Below are 27746 nucleotides of genomic sequence, written 5' to 3'. Positions count from 1 at the left end.
GCATCTTCCTTTGTTTTTAATACTGTAAAACTGCTAGGAGGAGTGCCAAAGCCCGGCTTCTGCCACACCTGGTTAAAATGCTTTCATAATGACTCAGGAAGTTATGGTATGCAGCTTCCTATGTAATGATGTGGTTGTTTGCCCTGCTGGAGGATGGAGAAAGGTAAGTGAGTGTAATACAGAGCTGCAATTCTCATTCATTGCTCCACCCACTTTTGCCTCTTGCCCCCCCCCTTAAGTCATTATATGTCTCCCTGCTCTTGCTAAGCCTCTCTGTTTATCTCTCCCTGCACCATATATAGTTTTTGTTCAGATTACTGGTCATATATTATCAGTTTCTTTTCTCTCTGGACTCCCCCTGTGATATTTGGGTGATTCTGCTATCAAAGGTAAAATAACAGTGCCTCTGCCCTCCAGATTATTCTGGGCCCTAGGAAACTGCCTTATACTGAGTCAGATCCATCTAGGTCAGTATTGTTTTCACAGACCGGCAACAGCTCTCTCCAGGGTTTCAGGCAGGGGACACTCCCAACTTTACTTGGAGATGCTGGCATTTGAGATTTCTGCATGCAAGGTGTGTGCTGTACCGCTGAGCTAGGCCCTTCTGCCTCGTCCAACTGTTCCACACAACAAACTCCATATATCACTTATTGCCCTTTGTGCATAATTCTTTGATAATCCCACCTCACTGGAGAGCCCTCTTCCCCACAGGACTTTCAGGGACTCTATTGTAGAAGATTCTAAATCCACACAGAGTAAGGGCTGAATCGTAGTGGTAGAGCACTTGCACCCAGAAGGCAGCAACAGAGCGTGTTTTGATAGTGCCCGGGGTGGGTTTGTGTGTGTGCCCACCTGCCCCTGGGGTGGGGTGAGGGTGAAGGACAAATGGAGCCCACTGTTCCCGATCACTGCTTACCCCTCCCCCAAAATGCACCCAGGGCAATGTGCCCATCAGCCGACTCCCACCATGCTATGCACCTGCAGGAAGGTCCCAGTTTTAGTCCTCAGCATCTCCAGGTAGGATGGTAAATATCTCCAGTGTAAAACCCTGGGGTGCTACTGCCAGTCACTGTAGACAATATTGAGCTGTGTGGACCAATTTTGAGAGCCTTGGTAGAAGAAAACTTCTCGTGTTCCTTAATTTTGGCATATTACTGATGCACTCCAACATTACCTTGGGGTAGGAATGGGCTTCTATGAACAACTACTAGATCATACAAAGGTGTGTATCTGGAAAGAATCAATCAACAATCATTAAACCATGAATGCAGAGCTCATGGTCCTCAAGACCTCGTTGGACTCCAGCTCCCATCATCTATGACAACTGGACAGTCTGGCTGGGGATGATGGGAATTGGAGTCCAACAACATCTGAAGGGGTCACAGTCCCTCCGTCCCTGGTTTAGATATTGGACTGTTAAGACAGTAAGTGTGTGCGCTAAGTGTGGTGTTGTGGCTAGAGTTGGACTTGGGAGACTTGAGGTCAAATAACTCAGCTGGAAAGATCATCGCATGGCTTGGGGCTCGCTGCTCTTTTTCAGCCTGAATTACCTTATGGTGTAGTTGTGACGATAAAACAGAGAGTCTGTTGACTAACAGGTCACCTTTGTTTTCTCTGCTGCCCTGTTGGCACTACATAAAGACAAAGACATTCTATTTTTAAAAATGAAGGGGGGGGGGGGAGGAAAGATTCAGAGCAGGTTCCCTAGCTGTGATGTGAACCTAAATTGGTTTCAGAGCTGTGGTTTGAACGAGAACAGTATTAGTCTGCAAACTGAATGCTGGCTCACCTTCCCAACATGGTAAGATTGTCCAATTTAAGCTTATTTTTATAAGGCTACACATCAGGGGTCAGCATACTTTTTCAGCAGGGTCCACTGTCCCTCAGACGTTGTGGGGGGGGGGCAGACTATATTTTGAAAAAAATAATGAACGAATAACCATGCCCCACAAATAACTCAGAAATGCATCTTAAATAAAAGCACACATTCTACTCATGTAAAAACATGCTGATTCTCGGACCGTCCGCGGGCTAGATTTAGAAGGTGACTGGGCCAGATCTGGCCGCCGGGCCTTAGTTTGCCTACCCATGCTGCACATAGCCTTATAAAGTTTCCCACTTCGAACACCCATCTTTTCCTGGCTCTGGGGATGAGAGGACCTGTGGCAAAAATGCAACCTATTGGTGGGTCCTCTCCCACTTCTGATGCCTGCCCTGCCCTTCGTTTTAAAGTGTCTTCTAACACCCCACAATACCTTTTTGGATTCCTACCCCCAAGCCCTGGAAGTTGATTTATTCTGAAGCATTGTGAGAGGAGGAAGCAGAAAGATGGTTTCTACTACCAAACATGGCACCAGTCTCTTGTACCATACTCTACAATGACTTGGGTTGCATTCACACTATAAATTCCATTTTAACCATTACGGAGGATCCTGGGAGCTGTAGTTTATTAAGAGCGCTGTTCTCACAGAGCTACAGTTCCCAGCACCCTTAACAATCCAAGGATTGTCTGTGAGTATTGTTTGTTCCTTATATAATATCGGGATTTGTGGTTTCCAGCAATTATATATAAAACCATACAGTTGAAAATATAAAGGAGTTAAAAATAGAAATCAGCCAACTATTATGGAAAAAGGCATTCTTAATTATTAAACAAAGTGGTATAATAGTGTTTTAAATATATGGTGTGCGTGTGACCTTCATATTAAGGACTGTGGGAACGAAAGGGGGATGGCAGCCAGAAGCTGCTCACTGGGTTGGGGGGCAGTAAAATAAAAATGGTGCCCAGGGCAGACATTTGGGGTGGGGCCTCACAGAGTACTGGCAGCTATTGCAGTATGCAGTGGGCCTGCCCTTTGCCCTATTCAATACAAAAAATGCAGGTGTTTAAAAAGCACAAATACACAAATATGCTCTTGAGATTGGTGGATTCCCCCCCTCCCGAATTTGCTTCCGGATGAATGGACCAGCCACACTGTTCTAAAAATGCCCCATCTGTTCCCACTCCCCCCCCCCGAATAATTAAGAAGAATTAAACTGAGACTCCAAGGCAAACACTCTGGAAACATTAGATTTTCTTTTCTTTTCTTTCTTTTGCAGTGTAATTTATTTACAGAGTATTTTGCCGTCGTCGTCGATGTTATTGTTCAGAATAGTTACTCAGACATGCTGAAGAGGTGGGATTTCCCCAGTCCGCTTGGATAGGAAGTACAGTATAAAAGGCACACGGTTCTGTTCACCATAAGAGTTGTGCATCAGTCAGCAACTTAAAGCTAACAGATCCTTCTGCCCCAGGGACCTTCTTCAGTGAGGCACGAGACTGATCTGTCCTGCAAACCTGACCCAAATATGGCTGCCCTCCTGTTTCCTCCCAGAAAGTGGACGCAAAGTCTGGCTTCTATGGTTCCTCTCCAACTGAGTTCCAAAAAAGCAGAAAGCTTGCACAAGTCTTTCTGGGGCATCCATTGTTATGAGGATAGGCTCAGCTCTCACCAAGGTGGCAAACCTTTGCTCGGACTATGAAACTTCAGACTCACATGATGGTTTTCTATATGCAGGGATTTCTTTTCCTTAATGGAGAGGTGATTGTATCATGTGCGCCTATAAGCCCTAGTCTGAAATGATACGGTCTAGGTACAGGTGTATCACTTCCGTGGCCTTAGGTGGAATGCCAGTCTCCATCTTTCCTTTCTTTAAAAAAAATAAAGAACATGTGCCCAGCAGTAACCCTTCTCCTTCAATGAGCTGTCTTCTTCTCATCACAATAGTCCTGTTTAACCTGACTCTCTTGGAGGGGCGCCCACGTACTGGTCAAAGGACTCCAGAAGAGCAAGCATCTTCCCAGCTCTGAATCAATGCCGGCCATGCTTGATCCAGTTTCTGATCATCCATTTCTGCCCCGAGCATCTTTGTACGACTAATCGGAGCCCAAAGTTGGCATCCTTGGACATCTCTACTTCTAGACACCGGCCAGTGTCTCGGCTGATGATTGGGCCGTTCTGTAGGGGTGAAAGAAACAAATACACAATAAGACATAAACCAGAAAATATAATCAAGAAGGAATGGGACTCTCTGAATGAATATTTTGAAAGACAAGGTTCAAGGGTAAAAATCTGGCTGTGTTTATAATGATCCCGTGAATGGAAAGGAAAATGTAAATACATATATATACATATTAAGATAAGAATAAAAATGAAATAAAGATAGGCATATTAAGTACGAAAGGAAGGGCTGTGAGATTGGTGGAAGTCAATTATTTATCACCTATTATTTATGTAAAAAAGGTGTTAATGGTTTTTCTAAAATATTTTTTCTTTAACCATTCTTTTATTTTCTATTTCTTTTCTACTTTCTCTCTTCACTTTCATTATTTTTTTCTTCTTTCTTTCTTTCTTTCTTTCTTCATCTTTGCTTTTATTCTTTGCTTTATTTGTTATTGTAAACTAAAGAATGGCAACTTAAGCTGATAGAATATGTGCAGGTTGCAAGCTTAATATATAGAATAAGAGAACAAGAAGAACATATGTAAACATAATGGAATACTGAATGGTTTAGTTTATATAAAATATGCAGGGATTTATGTTATGCAAAATGAACCATGGAAAGAGAAGAAGGGAAGTCATTGATATTTCAAGGTTGTTTCAATGGACATTCTAAAATGTAAAACAGAAGATTTTATAAAAATTATAGGAAAAAAAGAGAGAAATGGCAAAGGAGAAAAATTAAAGGCATTGGAGGATACAGTCTACCCTTAAATCCATTGAACAACTTGCTGGAATATGTTTAAAAGTCTGCTATTAAATATCTAGTTAATTTGCTTTCAAGCCTGTCAATATCAGCTAGGAATCAAAGAGCCCTGATAATCTATCAGGCTAAAGTCCATCTAGTTCAGCCACATGTTTACACAGTAGCCAACTCAGTTGCCAGATGAGCGGGGTATAAATAATATATTATTATTATTATTATTATTATTATTATTATTATTATTGATCAAACTGCAGGAGGCAGTGGAGGACAGAAGTGCCTGGCGTGCTCTGGTCCATGGGGTCACGAAGAGTCGGACACAACTAAACGACTAAACAACAACAATTATTATATTATTATTATTATTATTATTATTATTATTATTGGATGCCTGAAAACAAGACGTAAGTGCGACAGCAACACTCCCAGTTTGTAATTCCCAGCAGTTGTGCAAACATGAAAGCCCAAAGTCTTCACTCACAAGTGAATATTTTGGACTTTGAATTCAAAAGAAAGGCTGCCTTTGGCAACAACACAAAACAAAAACTTTTTCAGAACATGGGTGCAGTGCCAGATTTAGGGAGATGCAGGCAGTTCTGCTGCACAGGCCACTGAGCTGAGGGGGCGCAAAATTGAGAAGATCCATGACTGAGAATGTCCATTTGGCAGCGCCAACTCTTGGCCTCACATAGGATGCCATATTATAAAAGATTGCTGAAGTCTGTCCCTGATGAGGGCAAGTCACAAACCTGGGGAAAGGGAGATGGAACAGAAAACTGAGAATCCCGAACACAAACACAAAACACTGTAATATTTTGTGACAGGCCCTGCTTGCATGCACAGCTGGCTACAATACCTGTGTAAAATCCCACAGCCTCTGTGCCGGCCTCAAGGTGTCTTCACATTTCTTCAGAGTGGGGGTCCTTCCTTTCCCATCGTCGACGAGACATTTGGAGTCAGGCAGAAATGCAGTAGATCCCAGAGGGCCCAGCTGCAGAAGTCCTTCAGAGCTGTAACGAACAAGCTGGAACCAAATTAAAACAGAGAAGGCTGCAGTCAAGTAAGCCATGAGGCATTTCTGAAAAAGCAAGACGTGCTAAAGGTCAAGCTTGCCTTGCAATTGCGACTCTTTGCATTAGTATAAAGCTTTCCCTTAACCCCCAGACTTGTGAGTAGACAGAGAGAGTTGTTTTTCTCCCTCTCTCTTGATGCTCGCTGTTGAGGACATCCTGCAAAACTGACTGTTGGAAGAGTCAGGAAAGGGAAAAGAAAGGACTTCTTCATAAAGTGTGTGGTTAAACTATGGAATTGGTACCCACAAAAGATGGAAGTGAGAACTGGACCATAAAGAAGGCTGATCACCGAAGAATTGATGCTTTTGAATTATGGTGCTGGAGGAGACTCTTGAGAGTCCCATGGACTGCAAGAAGATCAAACCAATCCATTCTTAAGGAAATCAGCCCTGAGTGCTCACTGGAAGGACAGATTATGAAGCTGAGGCGCCAATACTTTGGCCACCTCATGAGAAGAGAAGACTCCCTGGAAAAGACCCTGATGTTGGGAAAGATGGAGGGCACAAGGAGAAGGGGACGACAGAGGACGAGATGGTTGGACAGTGTTCTAGAAGCATGAGTTTGATCAAACTGCGGGAGGCAGTGGAAGACAGGAGTGCCTGGCGTGCTCTGGTCCAGAGGGTCATGAAGAGTCGGACACGACTAAACAACAACAACAACAACCCACAAAAGGATTAGGTAAATTCATGGATGATAAGACTCTCAATGGCTAGGTACGAGCCGTGTTGGCTATGCTCTCCCTTGACTTTTGGAGGCAGGGAATGCACTGGGGAAACAGGATTAAACCCTCCACTCAATAGGAGCCAACCGCAAGGGGCCGTGGGTGCCTGGGCACCCACAATAATATAATTGTGGGGGCTGGGACCCACAAAGCCCATTAGGAAAGCTGGCAGGTGTCAGTGGCGCTCCCTGCGAGAGAGAAGTTCAGCTCTGCCCTATTCAGCCAGCCAGCAAGGCAGCCTTTTCCGGGGTGTGTGTGTGTGTGTGTGTGCCTCAGATGCAGAGGCAGGCACCCACAATCCTGAGGGTGAGATAGCACCCCTGTCCCACTCACCAACTGGATGGCAGAGAGTTTAATCCTGTTGACTGCAGGACTCTCCTTTGTATCCACCAGCAGATGATGGTCTGAACCAACTTGCACATATATGGTAAAAGATTAAGAAATGGGTCCCCCAATCTTGTTATCGTTATCGTTATGTGTCAGATGGCTTAGGTGGTTGCTCACGAGTAACCAGGCAGGACTCTGACCTGTCTTTTACAGGTTTTATTTAGTTGCAAAACTATTTACAGTGCAGAACCCTAAAGTTCATGTCTGCCTCAATCGCTAGCAGAATCCGGGAGTGCTTGTTTCCTGGACCTCCTCCAGCATAAAAGTCTCATTACGCCCAGCCTTTTCCTTCCCTCTTTGCGCTTTAGACTTCTGCGCAGGGTGGGCAACGGAATGGATGTGCTTCCCTCCTGGCCAGCTTTGCCAGGAGTTGTGCTGAGGCTCCTACCAGCATCCTCTGGTCCTTTCACCTCTTCCCCACTGGAGGTGTGGTTTTCCTCATCACCGGAAGAAGAACTGCTTCGCAAGATTTTCGGAGGCTCCCTGTAACAGAACTGCTCCTCTGTTTCCCGCCCCTGTTCTAATGGCAGTTCCCTGACATTATGGTTCAACTACAAAATTGACTGTGTGAAATTTCGACTATGATTCCGGCAAAGACCTTTAATGGAATGATAAAAAGAATTTACAATGGGAGCTACGGTGTTTTTTACGGAGACATCAGAATAGTCACCCAAAGATATATAATTTGGCATGATTATTCGGCTGTTTTGTTGTATTATAATTGTTGTTGTTTATTTGTTTAGTCATGTCCGACTCTTCGTGACCCCATGGACCAGAGCATGCCAGGCACTCCTGTCTTCCGCTGTCTCCTGCAGTTTGGTCAAATTCATATTAGTAGCTTCGAGAACACTGTCCAACCATCTCGTCCTCTGTCATCCCCTTCTCCTTGTGCCCTCCATCTTTCCCAACACCAGGGTCTTTTCCAGGGAGTCTTCTCTTCTCATGAGGTGGCCAAAGTATTGGAGTCTCAGCTTCAGGATCTGTCCTTCCAGTGAGCACTCAGGGTTGATCTCCTTCAGAATGGAGAGGTTTGATCTTCTTGCAGTCCATGGGACTCTCAAGAGTCTCCTCCAGCTTCATAATTCAAAATGTATTATAATTAGGAATGATTAAATGTGGTTTTTATTGGATCGTTAAAGTGGAAAATTTAATAAATATCATGAAAAGGAAAACAGAAAAGAAAAGAAAAGAAAAGAAAAGAAAAGAAAAGAAAAGAGAAGAGATGGGTCCCCCAAACGCATGTTTGAGTTAAAAGTGAATCCTGGGTCTGAAAAGGTTGAAGACTACCCTGACTGGTGGTGACTATCATGTTTCAAATCTCTCTGACCCTTCTGCATGCAGAGCAGATGCTCGACTGCTTCCCCACCCAGGGGCGTCTTACCCATAGAGGCTAGTGGCGTGGGGCGCCAGGGCACCATGTTTTGGAGGGCGCCAGGGAAGTGGTGAGGGCTGAACGTGATGCCTCAAAAACAAACAAGATGAATTTTAAATGTAAAGTACTGCACTTGGGCAAAAAAAATGAGAGGCACAAATACAAGATGGGTGACACCTGGCTTGAGAGCAGTACATGTGAAAAGGATCTAGGAGTCTTGGTTGACCACAAACTTGACATGAGCCAACAGTGTGACGCAGCAGCTAAAAAAGCCAATGCAATTCTGGGCTTCATCAATAGGAGTATAGCATCTAGATCAAGGGAAGTAATAGTACCACTGTATTCTGCTCTGGTCAGACCTCACCTGGAGTACTGTGTCCAGTTCTGGGCACCACAGTTCAAGAAGGACACTGACAAACTGGAACGTGTCCAGAGGAGGGCAACCAAAATGGTCAAAGGCCTGGAAACGATGCCTTATGAGGAACGGCTAAGGGAGCTGGGCATGTTTAGCCTGGAGAAGAGGAGGTTAAGGGGTGAAATGATAGCCATGTTCAAATATATAAAAGGATGTCACATGGAGGAGGGAGAAAGGTTGCTTTCTGCTGCTCCAGAGAAGCGGACACGGAGCAATGGATCCAAACTACAAGAAAGAAGATTCCACCTAAACATTAGGAAGAACTTCCTGACAGTAAGAGCTGTTCGACAGTGGAATTTGCTGCCAAGGAGTGTGGTGGAGTCTCCTTCTTTGGAGGTCTTTAAGCAGAGGCTTGACAACCATATGTCAGGAGTGCTCTGATGGTGTTTCCTGCTTGGCAGGGGGTTGGACTCGATGGCCCTTGTGGTCTCTTCCAACTCTATGATTCTATGATTCTCCAGGCATCAGCTTGCCACCCTCGCCCGCCTCTGCCATGCCGCGCCGAAGCAGCGCCGTGCCCGGAGCCTCCATCTGCCATGGCCACTGTGGCACGAAGCAGCCAGCTGAGCCGGGAGGTGCCACGTCTAGCCTCCACCTCTTCCCCACCGGAGGAGCCGCCCTCCAGCCGCTGCCCGCCTCCGCCAGGCCCACTGGCAGTGCCATCCTCCCTAAAAAAACTCTGGGAAATGGGGGAGGGGGGCACTGGAGGGAGCTTTGCACCACGGCGGATATGCTTAAGACGGCCCTGTCCTCCCCATCTTTCCACGATGGCTTTCTGAAATTCTACAGTGGGGGATTCTGCATTCATTTTAACATGGAGCGAAAACAGACCTGCCTATAAATATGCAGAGGTCCCATAAATGGCATCTGTTACTTTAGGGCTCTTTGAAAAGAAAAGAACGGAAGAAAAGGGAGGAGGGGGGGTAGGGAAAGAAAGTTCATGCGTACCGCTGCTTGCAAGCAGTAATGGCTTAACACAACCAGCACATAATATGCTAATCTTTCCTGTAGGAGTAGAATGCCCTTTGGAATTCACTCTTTGTTCTCCTTTTTTAAATGACTAGATTGCATGTCGGAAGCTGTTCTTAATAAAGAAGCCATCTGCGGAGCAAATGCAAGGCACCAGGAGGGAAGGAAATTGAATGTGCTGGGGGGATGCAAGGATTTTCCCTCTTAATGTACTGATTGTAGTGGGAATAAAAAAATTCCTTCCTGTAGCACCTAGTCTTTTTATTTCGACTATGGCAGACCAACACGGCTACCCATCTGTGATTGTAGTGGGGTCTTACTGGGGGGGGGGGCAGGGTTGTGAAAGCAAGTAAGAGGGGAGCTGGTGGTATATCATGAAGGCAGCATTTTTCAAAACCGCTGGAACTTCCCCTAAGAGTGTTTATAAACCCCACCAAGCCTGGAGCTCTGGGTTTTCTAGTTCTGTTTCCAAAGGGGAACTGATGCAATACGCTACCAATGCTGTTCTTTCTTATTCTTTTTAGGAAGATAGGTAGCTGCTTTCTACAGAGTCAAACCAGGGGTCCATTCCGCCAAATATTGTTTACACGCCACCCCAACCTCCGGGCAGTGAGAGATTCCAGGGGTCCCAGGAACTTACTCAGGGTTTGGTTTCCTTGGAAACGGAGGTCAGCGGAGACTGTGGTGTCTTTAGCATATGTGGCTTTATTTACACATGTACAGGTGAAACTCGAAAAATTAGAATATAGTGGAAAAGTTCATTTATTTCAGTAATTCAACTTAAAAGGTGAAACTAATGTATGAGATAGACTCATGACATGCAAAGCGAGATACGTCAAGCCTTTATTTGTTATAATTGTGATGATCAATTATACAATCGGAGCATGGGATGGAGGAGCTCACAGCATTAGCATGCCTGCAGAGCTGGATTCTCTGTTAGGTTACCAGAGGAGCCCCAAAGTCCAGTGCAGTACAGTGAAACCTTGGTTCTCGAACTTAATCTGTTCCAGGAGTCGGTTTGAATCCTGAAACCATTCGAAAACCAAGGCACAGCTTCCGATTGGCTGCAGGAGATTCCTGAACTCAAACGAAAGCTGCACCAGACATTCGGGTTCCAAAAAACGTTCACAAACTGGAACACTTACTTTTGGGTTTGCAGCATTCGAGAGCTGATTTGTTCGACAACTAAGCCATTTGAGAACCAAGGTACCACTGTATAAGCAACTCTCTGCATCTCCAGCTTCCAGCCTTTTTCCATCTCTCTCTCTCTCTCTCTCTCTCTCTCTCTCTCTCTCTCTCTCACACACACACACACACACACACACCTTTTCAATCCAGCCACTATTTGGCCTATTGTTCTCCATCACTTAGCTGCAGCTATTGCAACCTAGCGCATTCTTTGAGATGAGGATGAGAGCACGTCAGTGGCCAGCTAAGCTCATTGTCTTATAAAGAAACTTGTCTGACCAGTTCAGCAACCTCCTCTACTGGATTCTAACCCTCACTGGATACAGAATCACAGGCCTGGAATGGATCCAAGGACACTGTCCAGACTGACTCCCCCTGCCTCCCCAAACCCTTCTTAACACTATTATCTACACAGACTGACAATAGTTCTCCAGGTTTTGAGGACAGGATTATTTTCCAGCTCTTTTTGGAGATTCCAGTGATTGAGCCCAAGACCTGGTACATACTCTATCACTGAGCTGTTCCCTCCTCTGTTGTACAGAGAGTTCACACTTGCCACTAGTGCTGTGCTGAAAATTTATTTTGGTTTTTTCTTCTCTCTCTCTCTTCTAGTCATGAGAAAAGAAATTGGATTTGAAAATTACTGAAAGGGTAGACAGTTCAGTGAAATTCTTGTGTCTGGGACGCAGGATTTTCTGCTTTTGTTTTTCGTTTAACATGAAAAACCCATTACATCCTTGGCTGGGCTGCCCCATAAGTATGAGAAGTCAGGAAGGCTGTCCAATGTGCTCCTAAGAATTGGTCATTTTTTATTGTTGTTATTATTTAGAGCAAAGACTTAATTTTCACAAAATCAGTGCAGAAAGGGTTTTTATTTTTTTATTTTTCTAAGGAAGGACTTCCTTTAAAAACAAAATTAGTCAGGCTGATCCTACCAATCACAGGCACTTGGAAGCCCACCACCCCATTTTCTCACACTTCAGTTAAATCAAAGGGAAAGATATCTTGAGGTTAATGCTGGAATGGGACTTTTTCAAATCAGGAAACATGGCCGGCTGGGGATCTGCTGGCCCTCTAGATGATGAAGGGCTCTAACTCCCATCAGCCCCAACCAACACTGTGAATGGTCAGAGATGATGGGATCTGTAGTCCCACAAAACATGTAGGACCGCAGGTCCCCCATCCTAGCAGACAAAGGTTTTCCCTCTGATAACTATCTTGACCATGCAGCGGAGGTGTTCTTCACCATTAGGGTTTAAAAATAATAATAATTTGCAAATCATATTTAGCAAGAAATGGTGAACCCCCACCATGAAGATGTGGCGCTTTTTATTATTATTTTATCTCCGCAGAACATTTTGCAGATAGCAAAGGGCTGGGATCATTCTTATGTAGCCAAGTTAATTAACGTTCACAAAGCCGAAAAAGCTTCTCTCATTTCACCACAATTTGCAAAATTAATTTGGTGTGAGGTCTGCAGCTGCACCAGCCTCTCTCAAGGATGCTCAGGCAGAGAGTGTGAAGAGGTCTGACAGCTAGCAGCCGACGATGTTAAGCAGACACGCAAATAATCATCACCATCGTAATAATAATTTTATTATTTATACCCCGCCCATCTGGCTGGGTTTCCCCAGCCACTTACAGGATATATCAAACGTAATAAAGCACCAAACATTAAAAACCCATCCCTCATCCTTCAAGCACAGACGCGGTCCCACCTGGCACTGAAACATTTCTCACGCCAACCTGAAGCTGGTTTGAAAGTGCTAAGCAAACCTCCGCCTGCCTGCATTCAATCAATAGGTGGTTTGCCATGCTCTGTACATGCGCAGCAGCCTCAGGAACTCCAGGAGCTGGAAGCCAGCAGCCAGGGGACAAAACCAAGAGTCAGGACCAGGATGATCCAGAAGCCAACCTGGATGGGTAGAGGCAGTCCAAGGCCTGAAGGTACTTCACTGTTAAGCTGCCATGTGCAATTCAGTGGCTCACCACAGGGGACAGTGCCCACAGATCTCAGGCGTCGGCTGCTATCGTGAAGCAAATTTAGCACCCTTGGATTCAGCTGACAGTCGCATTTCCAGACTATCCTAATTAACCAGGTGTGTCAGGAGTGCGTGCAGGAGCCAGGCCTTGTGACCACCAGGGTTTTGCAGGACTGGGGCCTTCCTAAGTTTGTTCTGAAGAGGCAAGGCGTGGCCACACAGGTGAGGCCAATTGGTAACCCACAGCACCTGGTGGCAAGAGCCGGGAAGGGATACAAGGTCAGCATTTCCCTTTGGCTCGTTGCCACAGCAACACGCTTCCTGCCTTTGGCTTCTTGTTTCCTGATCCTCGGACCCTTGACTTCATGACTCCTTGCTTCATGATCCTTGGACCCTTGTTTTCGTGACTCCCTGCTTCCTGACCCTTGGACCCTTGGCTTCTTGACTCCCAGCTCTCTGACCCTCAGACTCTTGGCTTCTGGACTCCTGGCTTCTGGACTCTCATTCCTGCTCCCACCCTGCCATCTTGCCCCCGGTCCCAACATCCTCAGCCAGGACTTTGATCGCCCATGGACCGGACCATGACAAGGTGTCTTGGCTCACATGCGTACGATATTTCATCCAGCTTTTCTGGTATGGAGGGCGGGGTGGGGGTGGGGGAGATAGAAAATCAAAGCCCAGAGGGACATTCTCTGGAAGATAAAGTGTAAGGAAGAGTGTTGGACTAAGATAATCCTTGGAGTTTCCTTCCAACTCTATAATTCTATGATTCTAAGACGAGATGCTTTGAGGGTGACTGTTGCTGTTATAGTTATCGCCAATTTGCCTCCAGGCCGGGTTCAATGTCATTTTGTTAATTCACAAAGGGTTGTGGTTAACTAAGATGTGCTTGGAGTAGATCCATTACAACAAATAGACCAAAGTTTCTCATGCCCACTAATTTCAAGGGTCTACTCTGAGCAGGGCTAATATTGGATGTGGCCCAAAGTACCACCTGATTCCTTATGCTCCACCTCAGTTGCTGAGAACTTCTGATGGGAAACTTGGTGGTTGCCCACATCCTTGGGGTTCAATCATCCTTTACCATGGACTGAGTTTTTAATGAGGCACTCTCTGCCCTGTGGAACTCCCTGCCAATAGAACTTGATACCCCTTTTTTAAAAAAACCCTGAACAGTTCAGACAGGACCTTGGAATGTGACACTCCCCCCTTTTAACCAAACTGTCTTTATTGATGTTGCTATTGTTGTTGGATGATTCTGTGTGTATGTGTGTGTGTGTGTGTGTGTGTGTGTGCATTGCAGATTATACATAATTCAATAAAACTAACACATCAATAAATAGTGTTATGACTTGGTGGGTGCCAGAATTCTAATCCCTATAATACTAACAAGTGTTAAAATATAAGACAGGCTAGTTTCCTCCTGATGTGATCTTAGGGCAGAGTTGTGTGTGATGGGGGAGAAAGGGGGAGAAAGCAGGTTGGAAAGGCAATGAAAAAAAGATGGCTGATTTCTGCTTGAATCTAAGGGAGAAGACCCTATTGGAGTGTTAATGCTGCGAACCATTCCATCATAGGCTCAGGCTGTATATATGTGTGAATAAACCACACATCACAAAGACACCACAGTCTCCTCTGTGCCTCATTCTCCAAAGGAAACACAAACCCTGGGTAAGTGCCTAGAACTCTGGGAATTCCACTTGGAGATTGGGGTGGCACACAACAATACCATTGGGCCAAGCGATTGTCAGAAAAATATAGGGCAGCCAGAACCATTTCCCCTCATCGTGTTCCTTTTGTACAAGGCAGGTTCTTGGAGGATGTGGACGGCCCCCTTTGTTTGGTCAAAGGAAAATGGCCAACATAATTAAAAGCCGGGTGAACTTGTGTCAGCATCTTGCTAAATAGGGCTCTCCACGAAAACCTTACTTCAGTCTAATTAAGTGGCTCTTTTCTGTTTCTGTCTTCCTTCCCCTCCTCACCCCCAATTTACCAAAGGCCAAATTTGCTGTGGAAAGTGCCACAAGCCCATCCAAGATGGATGTTGTGATAGTGACAACAGAGCACCCAGCTGGTTCAGCTGCAACAATTAAAAAGGGAACACACACACACATAATTTTGCCTGTAATATTAATGTTCAAGCTGACACCCGCAGTCCAAACCAATAACATGTACGGCTAAACTTCAGGTAATTGTTTGGTGGGTGATAAGGTCAGAATTATTTATGCATGAACGCATGAGTGACAATTCATTAATGCCGTTCCAATTTGGAAGACACATCAGAAAGGGCTAAAATGGCATTGTAGGAGGAGGGTTATGTGGGGAGGGGGACCATCTGGGATTTAAATGTTATCTGATTTTCATTAAAAAGTAAGGAATAGCAATAGAAGCATGATCAGAAGAGATTTTCTTTTAAAACCTCAAGGCACACGGAATAAAATAATAATCATCGTCTTTGAATGGTTAGGGCAAAATGCAGAGGAATGGTTTAGAATGAAAAAATAATAATAATTAAAGAAATGATTCAAAATTCAAGCCTAGAAATATGAATATATGGGCTGAAATCCCTATGGGTCCTGAGAAGATTAAAACTGTGTATTTAATACTGAGTGAAAGTTTAAAGGATTGGATGTGGCCATGACTAAAGACCTGAATTGCACAGGGTGCAGAAGAGCGGTGGTGTCACAACGGTGGGGGGGGCAGGGGTGGTGGTCGCCCCCAGGCACCATGTCTGGGGGGGGGGTGACAATAAGGCACCCCATGGGGCTCGTGGTTGCACGAGCAGCCATTGCGCAGCCGCATGTGGAGGATCCTCCGTTCGCTGCTGTAGCCGCGAGCAGAGGATCCAGGCACCGCCAGCAAACCGCTATGTATAGTTCATGTGCAGCGGCGCACGCATGTGCTGTACATAATGATGGCGCACATGCGCTGTACATAGCAGTTTGCCGCTGGCGCCACTCGAGCGCCGTACGGACAGCAGTGGGATCCCTCTGTTGCCACTACAACTGCGAACGGAGGATTCTCTGTTCATGGCTGCAGCCGCAAGCAGAGGATCCCAGTACTGTCCGTATGGTGCTGGAGCGGCGCCACCGGCAAACCGCTCTGTACAGCGCATGTGTGGCATCGCTATGTAGGGTGCATGCATCTTACGTAGCGACGCCGCACATGCGCCCTATGTAGGGACGCCCCGCCCCGGGTGTCACGACGCCTTTGTTTGCCCCTGCAGAAGAGAGATGGATTGACAGCCTTGGGGTTGGTGGTGGGAGGAGGTGAATGCATAGTATCATAGTGTTGGGAAGGTCCTGGTAGGTCACCCAGCACAACTTCCTGCTCAATGCAGGAAAACCAGAGTTAGCACCGCTAACAGGTGGCTGTCCAACGTCTACTATAAGACATAGATTCCACCACCCCTCTAGGCAGTGGAGGCTGGTCCATTCAGGGAGATGGAGTGCTGCGTTAGCAAACTCAGTCTATCCCTCAGCCAGAGCCCCACATGCCTTAAAAAGAAAATGTGTATAAAATCCATGAATGCATGTTAATTGTGAGCTGGAAGTACAAAGTGTATGTGTGTAAGTTGTTGGCAGAGGAATAGCTGAAATGTTTTGACTGCACATGGAAACAGCACAACTATGCATCCCATTAGCATTTTCTTTGCACAGAAAATGTGTCATACAGTTCCTGTAACATAAAAATCCATTTAAAATATCAAATGGTTGTTGGGTTTTTTTTGCTTGCTTCTTTTTTTTTGCAAGAGACGAACTGAAAGCCAGTGTGGTGGAATTAATAACACAGGCACACACATGATTTTATTGTGGTCCATCGACCCAAAATACACAGTACAAAAATAGTATATGGAAATATTAAGCTGTAGGATATATACTCAAGACACCTGGGTTCAAATCTCTGCAGAACTATGAGGCTCAAGCTTATGCATAGCATCTCAATAGGCTTGAAGAAAGAATGCCCAATGCCCAGGGCTGGCATCAAGGGTTGGCATGCCTGTGTATCTGCTGAGGACCCGCTCCTCAGTGTGGACCACTGACAAGAGCTCTTTAGATCTGCTGCAATGAGGGGGAAGATTCACTGAGGGTGGGGTCACAGAGGGTGTCTTGTCAAAGGGCCCTCCCAAACTTGGAAGCAATACTGACCACACCTCTCCATCCTGCCCCCGGACCCTTGGTGCCTAGAAACACAGGAAGGGATGTAGGAAGTGGCCTCATACTGAATCAGAACACTGGGTCCGTCTAGCTCAATACAGTGGTACCTTGGGTTAAGTACTTAATTCGTTCCGGAGGTCCGTTCTTAACCTGAAATTGTTCTTAACCTGAAGGACCACTTTAACTAATGGGTCTTCCCGCTGCCGTCGCGCCGCCAGAGCATGATTTCTGTTCTCATCCTGAAGCAAAGTTCTTAACCCAAGGTACTATTTATGGGTTAGCGGAGTCTGTAACCTGAAGCGTATGTAACCTGAAGTGTATGTAACCTGAAGCGTATGTAACCCGAGGTACCACTGTATTGCCTACTCTGACTGGCATTGATTCTCCATCTGTGCAACTTGTGCAACGGAGGGCAACCAAGATGATCAAGGATCTGGAAACTAAGCCTTATGAGGAGCTCTTGAAGGAGCTGGGTATGTTTAGCCTGGAAAAGAGGAGACTGAGATGAGTTATGATAGCCATCTTCAAATATCTCAAGGGCTCTCACATGGAAGAGGGAACAAGCTTGTTTTATCCTGCTCTGGATGGTAGGACTCAAACCAATGGCTTCAAGTTACAAGAAAGGAGATTCCAACTAAACATCTGGAAAAACTTTCGGACAGTAAGAGTTGTTTGACAGTGGAACAGTTTCCCTTGGGAGGTTGTGGACTCTTCTTCCTTGGAGGTTTTTAAGCAGAGATTGAATGTTCATCTGCCAGGGGTGTTTTAGTTGAGATTCCTGCATTGCAGGGGGCTGGACTAGATGACCCCTGGGGTCCCTTCTAACTTTAATTCTATGATTCTAGAGTTTCCGACAAGGAGTCTTTTTCAGCCCTGTCTGGAGACGCCAGGGAACGAATCTGGGACTTTCTGCATGCAAAACAGATGGTCTTCCACCCTTCCCGTCCCTTCCCTGAAATGTATCTCATCATTTGTAATCTAGTTGTACTTATGGATGGGCAAATATGTCAGTTATGTTCACTCTCAGTTTAATATTTCTCAAGTCTTACATTTACTTCTCCACATTTCGACACAAGTTTGTAATGTCTTTTTAAAAAGCCCTCATGAAAACTCACCAGCATTTTAGTGAGAATTTGTCCTAGTATACTGTCAGGCTTTGTGGAATCAGCTCCCTCCCACGGGGCAGCCCAGAATCAGAGAAATTATAAGAGTTCTTACCAAGCAATTTATTGAATAATTCACAGAGAACGATGAAGGAATGCAGCCTTCCCTAAAATGGTAGTGCTCTAACTGAGCTCCTCCCCACTCCCTTCCTAGCAACAGCACTTCCCCTTATGGCAGCCACCAGGGGCTAATAGTCTCTGAGTCCTTTGCTCTCTACTTTCAATGCACGCCGGGTTCTGGGAGACGGAGGGTCAGAAATGCTCTCCAGTGATAATGTATCAGCTGGCTGCTCTGTCTCTGTCTCCCCCTTCTCTTCTCCCAACACCTCCCAGCTCTTCTGTTCACCCGTCTCTGAGCTGTGATCTTCCTCAAACCACTGCTGTAATTCAGTACTGCCTTCCTCTTCTCTGGAAAGCTCAGGAGGAGGTTCCTCCTCAGTCTTGTCCCCCTCAGTTCAGTCCCTGACATGTACACATGTTCCCCTCTTTATTTTCAACTTTCTTGGGCACATGAAACTAACCACAATTACCTTGAATTTCTGCTTAACCCTCAAGAAAGAAGGGCATTTTTGCTGGCCAGGTTTAATTCAAATCCATCCAACCTCCTTTGGGGAAGGTTCTCAGGCAGGGTGGAAGGAGAAAGAACTTGCCCGCGTGAAGACCACCTGGTGGAAACCCTTACACATATGGTTCTTAATTGTAAACTATATGCTGATCTCCATCAGCAATTTCTAGATCAACTCTGTATCCCCAAGTGGAAACCAGAGTCGGAGGTCATACATTTTCTATTACTGGGGAATGATCAGGAGCTCACCAAGTTAGTGGCTAAATATCTCTATTTGGTTTTTTGTCGTCGAAATACACTGCAGACGTCTGATCTTCCTGGAGACCTAGAGATGTGACGATAGACTGTTCTGCCTCCTTTCTTCTAGCAAATGTTTTGGGCCACTGGGGAAGTGGTAATTTTGCATTGATTTGTTTTGGATGTTTGTATGTGATGCCAATAAAAGGTTTGAGGATGATGATATAAACATATCCCCCTAATCACCCCTAATAACTTGCATTTTTATGTCTTGCTACCACTCAGCAGAGATTGGGGTTTGGCAGGCCACTTCTTTAATATAACAGTAAGGGTGTCCCCCCCCCCCTCATAACATGAGAACTCGTGGGCATTCAATGAAGCTGAATGTTGGAGGATTCAGGACAGAGAAAAGAAAAATAATTAAACTGTAGAAAGAGGATTGGACAAACTCATGGAGGATAAAGCTATCAACAGCTACTAGCCACAATAGCTGAGCTCTGCCTCCATGCAAAGTTTGGAGGCATGCAAATTGCAAAGGACAGCTGTGCTTCGGTTCACGTATCAGTTCAAGAAGTATGAATCGGGCAGTTTCTCCTTAAAATGCAAACAAAATCAAATTTGCCACGGAAGAAATGTAATAACATATGATCTCATCTACCTGGGAGGACATGCCGTGACACGGGTAGAGAATGGCTTTGTCATCGTCTTCTGCACCCTGGTCCAAGCAGAAGCCACTGGCTTTGCTGTTGCGAACCTGAAATCAACATCAGGGTAGGAGGGAGGGAAAAAGAGAAATTTAACCAATATTGTGATGTTCTGATGGATGTCTTATATGATCCTAGCTCTGGGATGGGGAACTTCCAGGTGATGATGGATTCCAACACTCACCAACCCTGGCCAGAATAGGGTGATGGGAGTTGAAGTGCAACAAAATCTGGAACAGTGAATGCTGCTTCATTTGAGCAAATGGGGTACTGGTCCACCAACCAATGTGTGCCTTCAGCCAGCTCTCCCACCTGCCTTCTCACTTAAAATCAATCCAGGGGCTGGGAATGCCTGTCAGCTTCTTCTTCTTTGGTCTCAACACTCTCCTTCTATTCTAGAACAGAACAAGGAGGAGCATGGGGCTAGAACTACCATTAGTTGGCTCCACATCTCATGGGTTCTGGCTCCACCTACTGTTGAGCTCCTGGCCTTCTACCTTACCAGTCTCAGTGGTTACCAACCAACACTTATCTGGCGGTGTTGGCCACATAGGTTGGCCTCGGTGTAGGGGAATTCTCTAACCCAAAGCCTTAGTGGAGGACAGGGGGCAGGTCCTGGTTCGAGCACCTACATCTCCCAGCTGTCTTATATATTCTCACAAATCTCCACAAAAAGCTTGCAATACATTGAGAAGCAGAGTTTCAGGCAAGGGACATTCCTATCCCTGGCTGGGGATGTCAGGGGTTGAACCTAGAACCTTCTGAGGGCAAGACAGATGTTCTACCACTGAGCCACAGCCCTTCCCTGTTCTGGAGCAGCTTAAACTTGTTTTTAAGCAAAGTAAATAGGATGCTAACCACCAGGTAGTCTCTCTGAAGGAAGAAAAACAAACTCATTCACTTCTCCTGACACCCCATTAATCCTTCTTTTGCGTATCAGTTAGGGGCTGCATAGCCAACTTGTTCTTCTGCGAAAGCAGACATGAATTGTCCTTACAGGCAGAACACACACATTCTGATGACTTGGACTAGACATTTATTTGTGGAGTACGACATGAAAGATGATGAATTAGGAATACACATCGTAAACAGCCCAGTCCCAATCCCTCTCTGAATAACCCTGATGAGAAATCTGGATCCCATCTATTGGATGAAATCCATCACACTCCCTGATTGCCATCTAAAGATAAGCACACAGGTCCTGCTACAGAGGAATGTCAGAAGAGACTTGTTGGGTCAGACCAATGATTCATCTGGTCCAGCATCTTGCTTGCCATCATGGACAACCACATGCTTCTAGGAAGCCCACAAGCAAAGCTTAAAGGACACTTGCCTTTGATGTAGCGATGGGCACGAACTTGGAACTTGCTCCCACAAAGGGCAGGGGTGGCCACCAACTTGGATGGCTTTAAAAGAGAACTAGACACATTCATATTTAACTGTCTACTTATCACCACAGTGCTGAGAGACCCCTGTTCCCCCTCACATGGCTACAATTCCCAGAGTGGTTTTACAGTCAATCCCTCTTCTCAGGGAACTTTGGGAATTGTTGCTCTGGGAGTTGGCTAGAGGTTCTCTCAACAACCTTAATAAACTACGCTTCCCAGAAGGCTTTGTGAAGAAGCCACGGCTATTTAAAGTGGTATAATACTTCTTCAAATGTACAGTGCAGATGGGGTCTATGTTCAGCTATGAAGAGGTACCCTGGCATCAAGCAATAAGTGGCACCCGCCCTGTGGAACGTCCTCCCACCAGATGTCAAAGAGAAGAACAATTACCAGACTTTTAGAAGACATCTGAAGACAGCCCTGTTTAGGGAAGCTTTTAATGTTTACCAGACCACTGTATTTTAATACTTTGTTGGAAGCCTCCCAGAGTGGCTGGGGAAACCCAACCAGATGAACGGGGTATAAATAAATTATTATTATTATTATTATTATTATTATTATTATTAGTGCCTCTTCCAGGAAACTGGAAATCGTAGTTCTGTGGGAGAAACCAGGGTCTCCTAACCAGTTTCCTCACCTTTAAAAAACTTTTTCTGGGGAAAGCCATGGCTGTGAGCATCCTTGAAGCTTTCCATCCCCTTCTGCTCTGAGCCACAATATAAATATTGTCTGACAGCACAGCATGCCACAAGGCCACCCAACCTGCCTTCCCAAGCTGCTGCCAATTAAAGAATGCCAACTGTTAAGCGGTAGCAGAGTCAGTTTACGACAAGCGTGCTACCCAGGTATAAGGCGACGACAGGCATTTTACAACTCATCCTTAAAAAAAAAAGTGACTTCAGTTGGTAGGAAATATATTTTTACAACCCTTTCAATATGTTTTATATCCACCTCAACATATTTAGTTCCTTCAGCCTCTGGAGTCTCAGTCTGGAGACTGGAGATTGTCAAATAAGCCACAAAGCTGTGGGCCAGCAATGAGAAATTCATTCGTAATTTCTTCTGAAATCTTACTACCTGTGATATAGTCCAAACCAGTACATAGATTACATAGAATTTCATAGAGTTGGAAGGGGGCCACAAGGGTCATCTAATCTAACCCCCTGTGATGCAGGAATCTTTTAGCCAACATGGCGCTTGAACCCACAATCCTGAGATGAAGAGTCTCATGCTCTACTGACTGAACATCTCTGATCCAAATCTGACACAAGCTCATGAGCCTGCTTTAAGGAAACAATTTCAATCTCTGCCTTGCCACCCTGTTCCACCTGCAATATGGGATTTGAAATATTGTCCTACTTGCATCCCTGCTCAGCTTTTTAAACACTCTTTCCTCCCCTCCTGGGAGAGGTGATCCCTGGTTCTTTCTTATCAGATACTGCAAGGTTCTCAGGTAGGCCCCTTCAGGGGCAGAGGAAGGGGGGGACGGTGGGGGCAGGCCACTCCGGGTGTCACCACTGAGGAGGGTGACAAAATAGTGGGTGGCGCTCACCACGGCAGCGTGCCTGAGCAACACATCTCTCCTTGGAGTGATGTGGTGGCTTGGGTGCCCACAGCATAGCTGTCAACCGTCCCTTATTTGGCGGGAAAGTCCCTTATCCCAGCGCCGTGTCCCACTGCTGTCCCTTATTGACGATGTCCCTTAAATTTCCCGGGTTTCAAAGGAAGCAGCTCCTCTACCTCCCTCCCTGCCAGCCAGGGAGGAGGGAGGCTCCAACTGTGTTGCTTGGCTGCATTGCTCACCCAATAAGGAGTCTAAGAACGACTGGGGGGTGGAGCCTGCATGCCTTGTGCCGATCAAATCGGCTGCGTTGCCTGGGGACTCACCTTTGCTCAGCGCTTCCCAGCGGAGAGGTGACGGTGGTTTCCCTTGCGACATCCCCTTTGCCGGGTTGCTGTGCTGTGGGAACCACCGCTTGAGGCTTCGTTTGGCTGCTGGCTGGGCTTTTTCCCTTTGGCTCGGAGGGGCTCAGAAGCTGAACATACCTGTGCTCTGAAAATCCTTTATTTTGGCTGCTGATCCCTTATTTTCAGATCTGTAAGTTGACAGCTATGGCCCACAGTCTCCACGCTGCCCCAAAAGGTCTGCCCTCCGCTTCCCCCTCAGCTGTAGGGCAGCTGTGTGGGAAGAGGCAGGCAGGCTCTTCGAAGGCCCTGCAGAACGTCCTGCCCAGGCTTGCCCTGCCCTGTGGGTGGCTGGCCCCGCCCCTGGGCACAAGGCACGAACACCGCCACAGGTGCCCAATCAGCTTGCTCCACCACTGGGCCCCTTAAGGACCTCTTTTGCCTATGAAGAGGCTTGGAGGAAGATACCTGAGAGCCTCACTTAGAGAAAGAGCGGGCAGCATTTTTCATACTCCGAAAAGAAGGATTGATTTCTAAACCACTCTGAAAATTATGAGAGGAACAGGATTCTTACGAGGAAACCCATGGCTATTTAAAGTGATGCAATGCAGATTTAAATGTTTAGTGCAGATGGGGGCTAACTTAGCAAACCATGTTATGCAACCCATTAACTTTAGTAGCCATTGGCGACTTGGTGGAACGCTCTGTCACAAGAGACTAGGGCCCTGCGGGACTTGACATCTTTCCACAGGGCCTGCAAGACAGAGCTGTTCCGCCTGGCCTTTGGTTTGGACTCAGTCTGACCCTTATGTTTTCCTCCCCTTATGGTTTAGATCTATGGGCTACTATTAAAATGAGGCTGCATTTTAAATTATATTTTAACCTGTATTTTAAATTGGTTTTTATTTTATTTTTTATTGTAATTTTACTGGTGTTAGCCAACCTGAGCCTGGCTCTGGCCAGGGAGGGTGGGGTATAAATAAAAAAATTATTATTATTATTATTATTATTATTATTATTATGCATGAGACTAGTCAGGAGGAAGGGGACACACATACAGGCACCTGCCCAAATCAAGGCCTGGCTGAGAGCCCGGAAAGGGCGAAACCTCCAGATCTTAGATGAGCTTCACTGCTGAAACAACATCTGTCTTTGGTTCACATTCCAGTACAAAAGCCCTCCTGAACTGGGGAAATGGAACAGTAATGCAGAGTTGTGACAGACATTTAGCACCATACATTACCTCCCCGTAAGTGATGGTATTGTTGTAAATTCTCATCTCAGGGTAGACATTCTCCAAGTACCACTTAAAACTTCGGCACTGAAGACGTTGCCGCAGCGCAATCCTTTCGGAAACATCCCCGAAGTCAACTCCGGGGTTCTGCAAAACAAAAAAACCCACAGGCCAACAGCAGCGTATAAACACAGAAATCCTATTAGGCCATTTTCCAGTCAATTTCATTATTTGAAAAATGCTCATTGTTCATTTTGTTTACAAGCGGATTTCTCCCTGTCTCTCTCTCTCTCAAACTACCCCCCCAACCCTCTCTTGCCGTGTAAGTAGCTACTCAGTCTACAACTGTCCTTGAGAACAGGGAATACATATTAATGAACCTTTGGTAACAGAAAAGAAGATGATCTGAAGTGGGGGTGGAGAAGGAGAATGTCAAAGTTTGGCTACCACAGCATTCAATTTACTGTCTGCAGTCAAGAAACAAGCAGGCAAAGCTGTACAGAATTAAGTGAAGGAAAGATGCCAGCTTGTTAAAAGAATGCCTTGTAAACAGATTTGTACTGAGTTCAAAATACGCCTGTATATACCTGCATATGTATGCTCCAGTGAGCATATGGTGTTCCCATGTGAGATCATGCGCCCTCGATTCATTTCAGGGGAGAGAGCCACTCTTTTTGACCTGTATGCATCGTGATAACCCCTCCATTGCAATGAATGGGAAAAATCCTGGATGAGGGGCCCCAGGGCTGGATCTACATTGCTTTGTAAAAACGCTATTAAAGGCTATTAAAAAAGTTATACTGTATAGCTCTCAATGCAATTTCCCATTGTCGACGGGTTGCTCTGCAGCACCCTCTGGTGTCACGTTTTTATAATGCATTTTTAACGTCATAACCGACCAGTGTAGATTCGCCCCAGGTGTGTCTTGGAGGTTCTGCACATTGAAAGAATCATGAAGCATCACAAAGGGGAAAGGAGATACTTGGGAGGGAGGGTTTCAGCCCTTCCTAGTCCAATATCTCCATTTGCCCCATCATTTATTTGTTGTTGTTGTGTTTGTTGTTGTTGTGCCATTAATAATTAATTAATTAAATTTGTATACTGCCCTATACCGTATACCTATAGATCTCAGGTTGCTTCACAACATAAAATCACAATATAAAAAACAGAAAATACATAAAATTATGTCCTCTATCATAAGGTGTTTGGGCAGGTTACAGCAATTTAAAAAGTTCAGTATTAAAAATAGTGTAAAACAAATTACAGTCAAAGCAATAGAGTGGAGCCTGAAAAAATACATCTGTCTCAGGTGTGACAGGCAGGGGAGTCCCACAACCTAGGAGCTGCCACAGAGAATGTCTTTTCTGGGCCACCCCTCACAAACTTCTGAGGGAGGTGAAACTACCAAGAGGTAGTGTGGAAGGAAAGACCACCCTCTGGTCTTTCACATATCTGAGGCCAAAGTATTGCTCACTCTTTTTCCAAATCACTCATAACCTCCATGCCTCAATTCACCCCCTGCTTGAGGACCAATGGATAGTTGAACAATTTTAAAGTATTTGAGACTTGTTTTTCACTTGTGTAGGGGTTTCTTTAGGTTGTTATTGATGGTGTTTGTCATAATTTGTTTCAGTATCTCTATTGTGCCTTATGTCACTTTGAATAATTTCCACTAATAATAATGTGCTTTAATTTTGTAGTTTTATGCTGTGAACTGCCCTTCGGATGAAGGACTACACAATCAATCAATCAATCAGTCTCCCATTCTCTCATATTTTTCAGTTTTCTTTTCCAGCTGATCCTCAACACATTTGGCTACTGAACATAGTAATAAAGTAACTACGCTAGTAGGACTGCAAGAAGTTCTGTAAGAAGGACTTTGTGAAATATTGCAAGAAAGACTTTGAAAAAAATTATTAGTTAAGGACAATTAAAAGTAATAGAGAAATTAAGAAATGCAGAACAAGTGATAAAAAACGGAAAATCTTCAGAGGTTGTTGACAGAAGTCTAAAAATATTGTATAAGATAAGAAGTTTTGTTAAATGATTGTTGGAATTTATATGCTAAAAAGTTAATATGTGTGTGTGTGTGTGTGTGTGTGTGTGTGTGCAAGCATAGTAATAAAGACTTGGGGTATTTTTTTGTACTTTAGGGTCCCCCAAGTACGCTGATACAGAACCTGCCTCTTGTTTTTCACTGCCCCCATTTTGGCTATTTTTTGTCACCGCTCAGCACCTGAATTCAATATTAGAGGGAGTGATAGACGGATCAATAGACAATTTAAAAGCCACTGTGAATCCACCGTTGCAAAGCAGTTGTTTTCCAAAGGAAAGGAAATGGTGGTTATTTTTGTGATGTTTAAAAACCATTTTCTCTTCTGGAAGGCTGGTTTATGTCTGATAAAGCAATGTGCCTTTATTTTTCTTTCCCTAGAGGCCTGCTTTATAGCTCATTGGAGAAAATGATCATATGAAAGTAATGGAAGAGAAGCAAAGACCGAAGGTTTTCATCACACTTAAGTGCTTGCCGCAAGGGCCATTTGTAAACATCTCAAGCCTAGCTTTGGTGCAAACCTTGCCTTGGCACCTGTATCCTGAATCAGACAGGACAACGGAGGGAAAATGATTTTGCCATCACAAGAGAAAGAAGACTCACGATAAAAAAAATGTTATGGGCAAACAGATTATATTTCTTAAAAGATAACAGACTAGGGGATTGGCAAATTAACCAAGTAATACACACCTGGGCAGGTGAATAGCAATAAAGGGAATGGGGATTCAATCTGTCCCATCTACTGGGCAAGTTTACAGACACACACTGTAAATAGCAAGATTTGTTTAGATTCCTGCCATTGGTATGACTCAGACATGCACAGCGTGGCTCCATTGGCCAACCTTCACCCCAATGTGCATGACCAACCCAACCCAAATTGCCTCATATATTAACACAGGCCTTACTTAAACCTGTTCACCTGCCCGGACAAAATGTCAATAGAGCCAGATTAAGGAAAGCCACTTCCACCCTTTGGAGGAGGTGGAGTTGGGGGCTTCACGGCCCTACCATGTGCACGGCAGCTGGAGGCCAGCCCCACGCGATTGGGGGGATTCCCGGCTGCGCCATCCCCAGGCCAGCCAATTGGCTGGATCTGGGGGCATGGCCTGCCCTATTTAAGGCAGGACGCAGCAGGGGATCTCCCTCTTTCCCCACCTGCCAGCTGTTCCTGCTTTTCCCACCCTACCGCCCTATAAGGTTTTCTTTTCCTTGACCTTGCTATGACCTTGGTTGGTTGCCGTTGAGGGGCCTGGTAGGAATTTTTCCAGTTGGCAAATTGGCACCAGCCACTTGGTTTTTGCCTACCTCATAGCAAATCGTCATAACTTTCTTGGTATTGGTGGTTAGGCATTGGTATTGTTCTGTGGATGGAAGAGGGGAGGAAGCGCCATCACCTGCCCTGCATATTGAAGGGTAGTCCGATAAAGGATTCCAGGGGGCGTGGCCCTGTCCGAAGCCTAGGGAGGTGAGGGCCTAAGGCACGCCCCCTA

The 27746-nt window shown here is 45.4% G+C and overlaps 1 protein-coding gene across 2 annotated transcripts in view; it reads right to left on the bottom strand.

The window, feature by feature from the left end:
• Positions 1-3405: 3405 nt before the first annotated feature.
• GALNT9 (polypeptide N-acetylgalactosaminyltransferase 9) overlaps positions 3406-27746 on the bottom strand; it is a 180975-nt gene continuing 156634 nt past the window's right edge. For both annotated transcript variants that reach the window (XM_080985163.1, XM_080985164.1), the window contains 4 exons: positions 24213-24350; positions 19631-19726; positions 5600-5767; positions 3406-3998 (listed from right to left, as the gene is read on the bottom strand). In XM_080985163.1, coding sequence (XP_080841289.1) covers positions 3852-3998; positions 5600-5767; positions 19631-19726; positions 24213-24350 — 549 coding nt within the window. In that variant the 3' untranslated portion in view covers positions 3406-3851. The remainder of the gene's footprint in view (positions 3999-5599; positions 5768-19630; positions 19727-24212; positions 24351-27746) is intronic.

The sequence above is a fragment of the Podarcis pityusensis genome (assembly GCF_964106645.2).
Source record: "Podarcis pityusensis genome assembly, chromosome: 16".
In the NCBI taxonomy this organism is placed as follows: domain Eukaryota; kingdom Metazoa; phylum Chordata; class Lepidosauria; order Squamata; family Lacertidae; genus Podarcis; species Podarcis pityusensis.
Note: the sequence above shows the minus strand (reverse complement) of the source record. Positions and strands in the feature narration are given on the sequence as shown.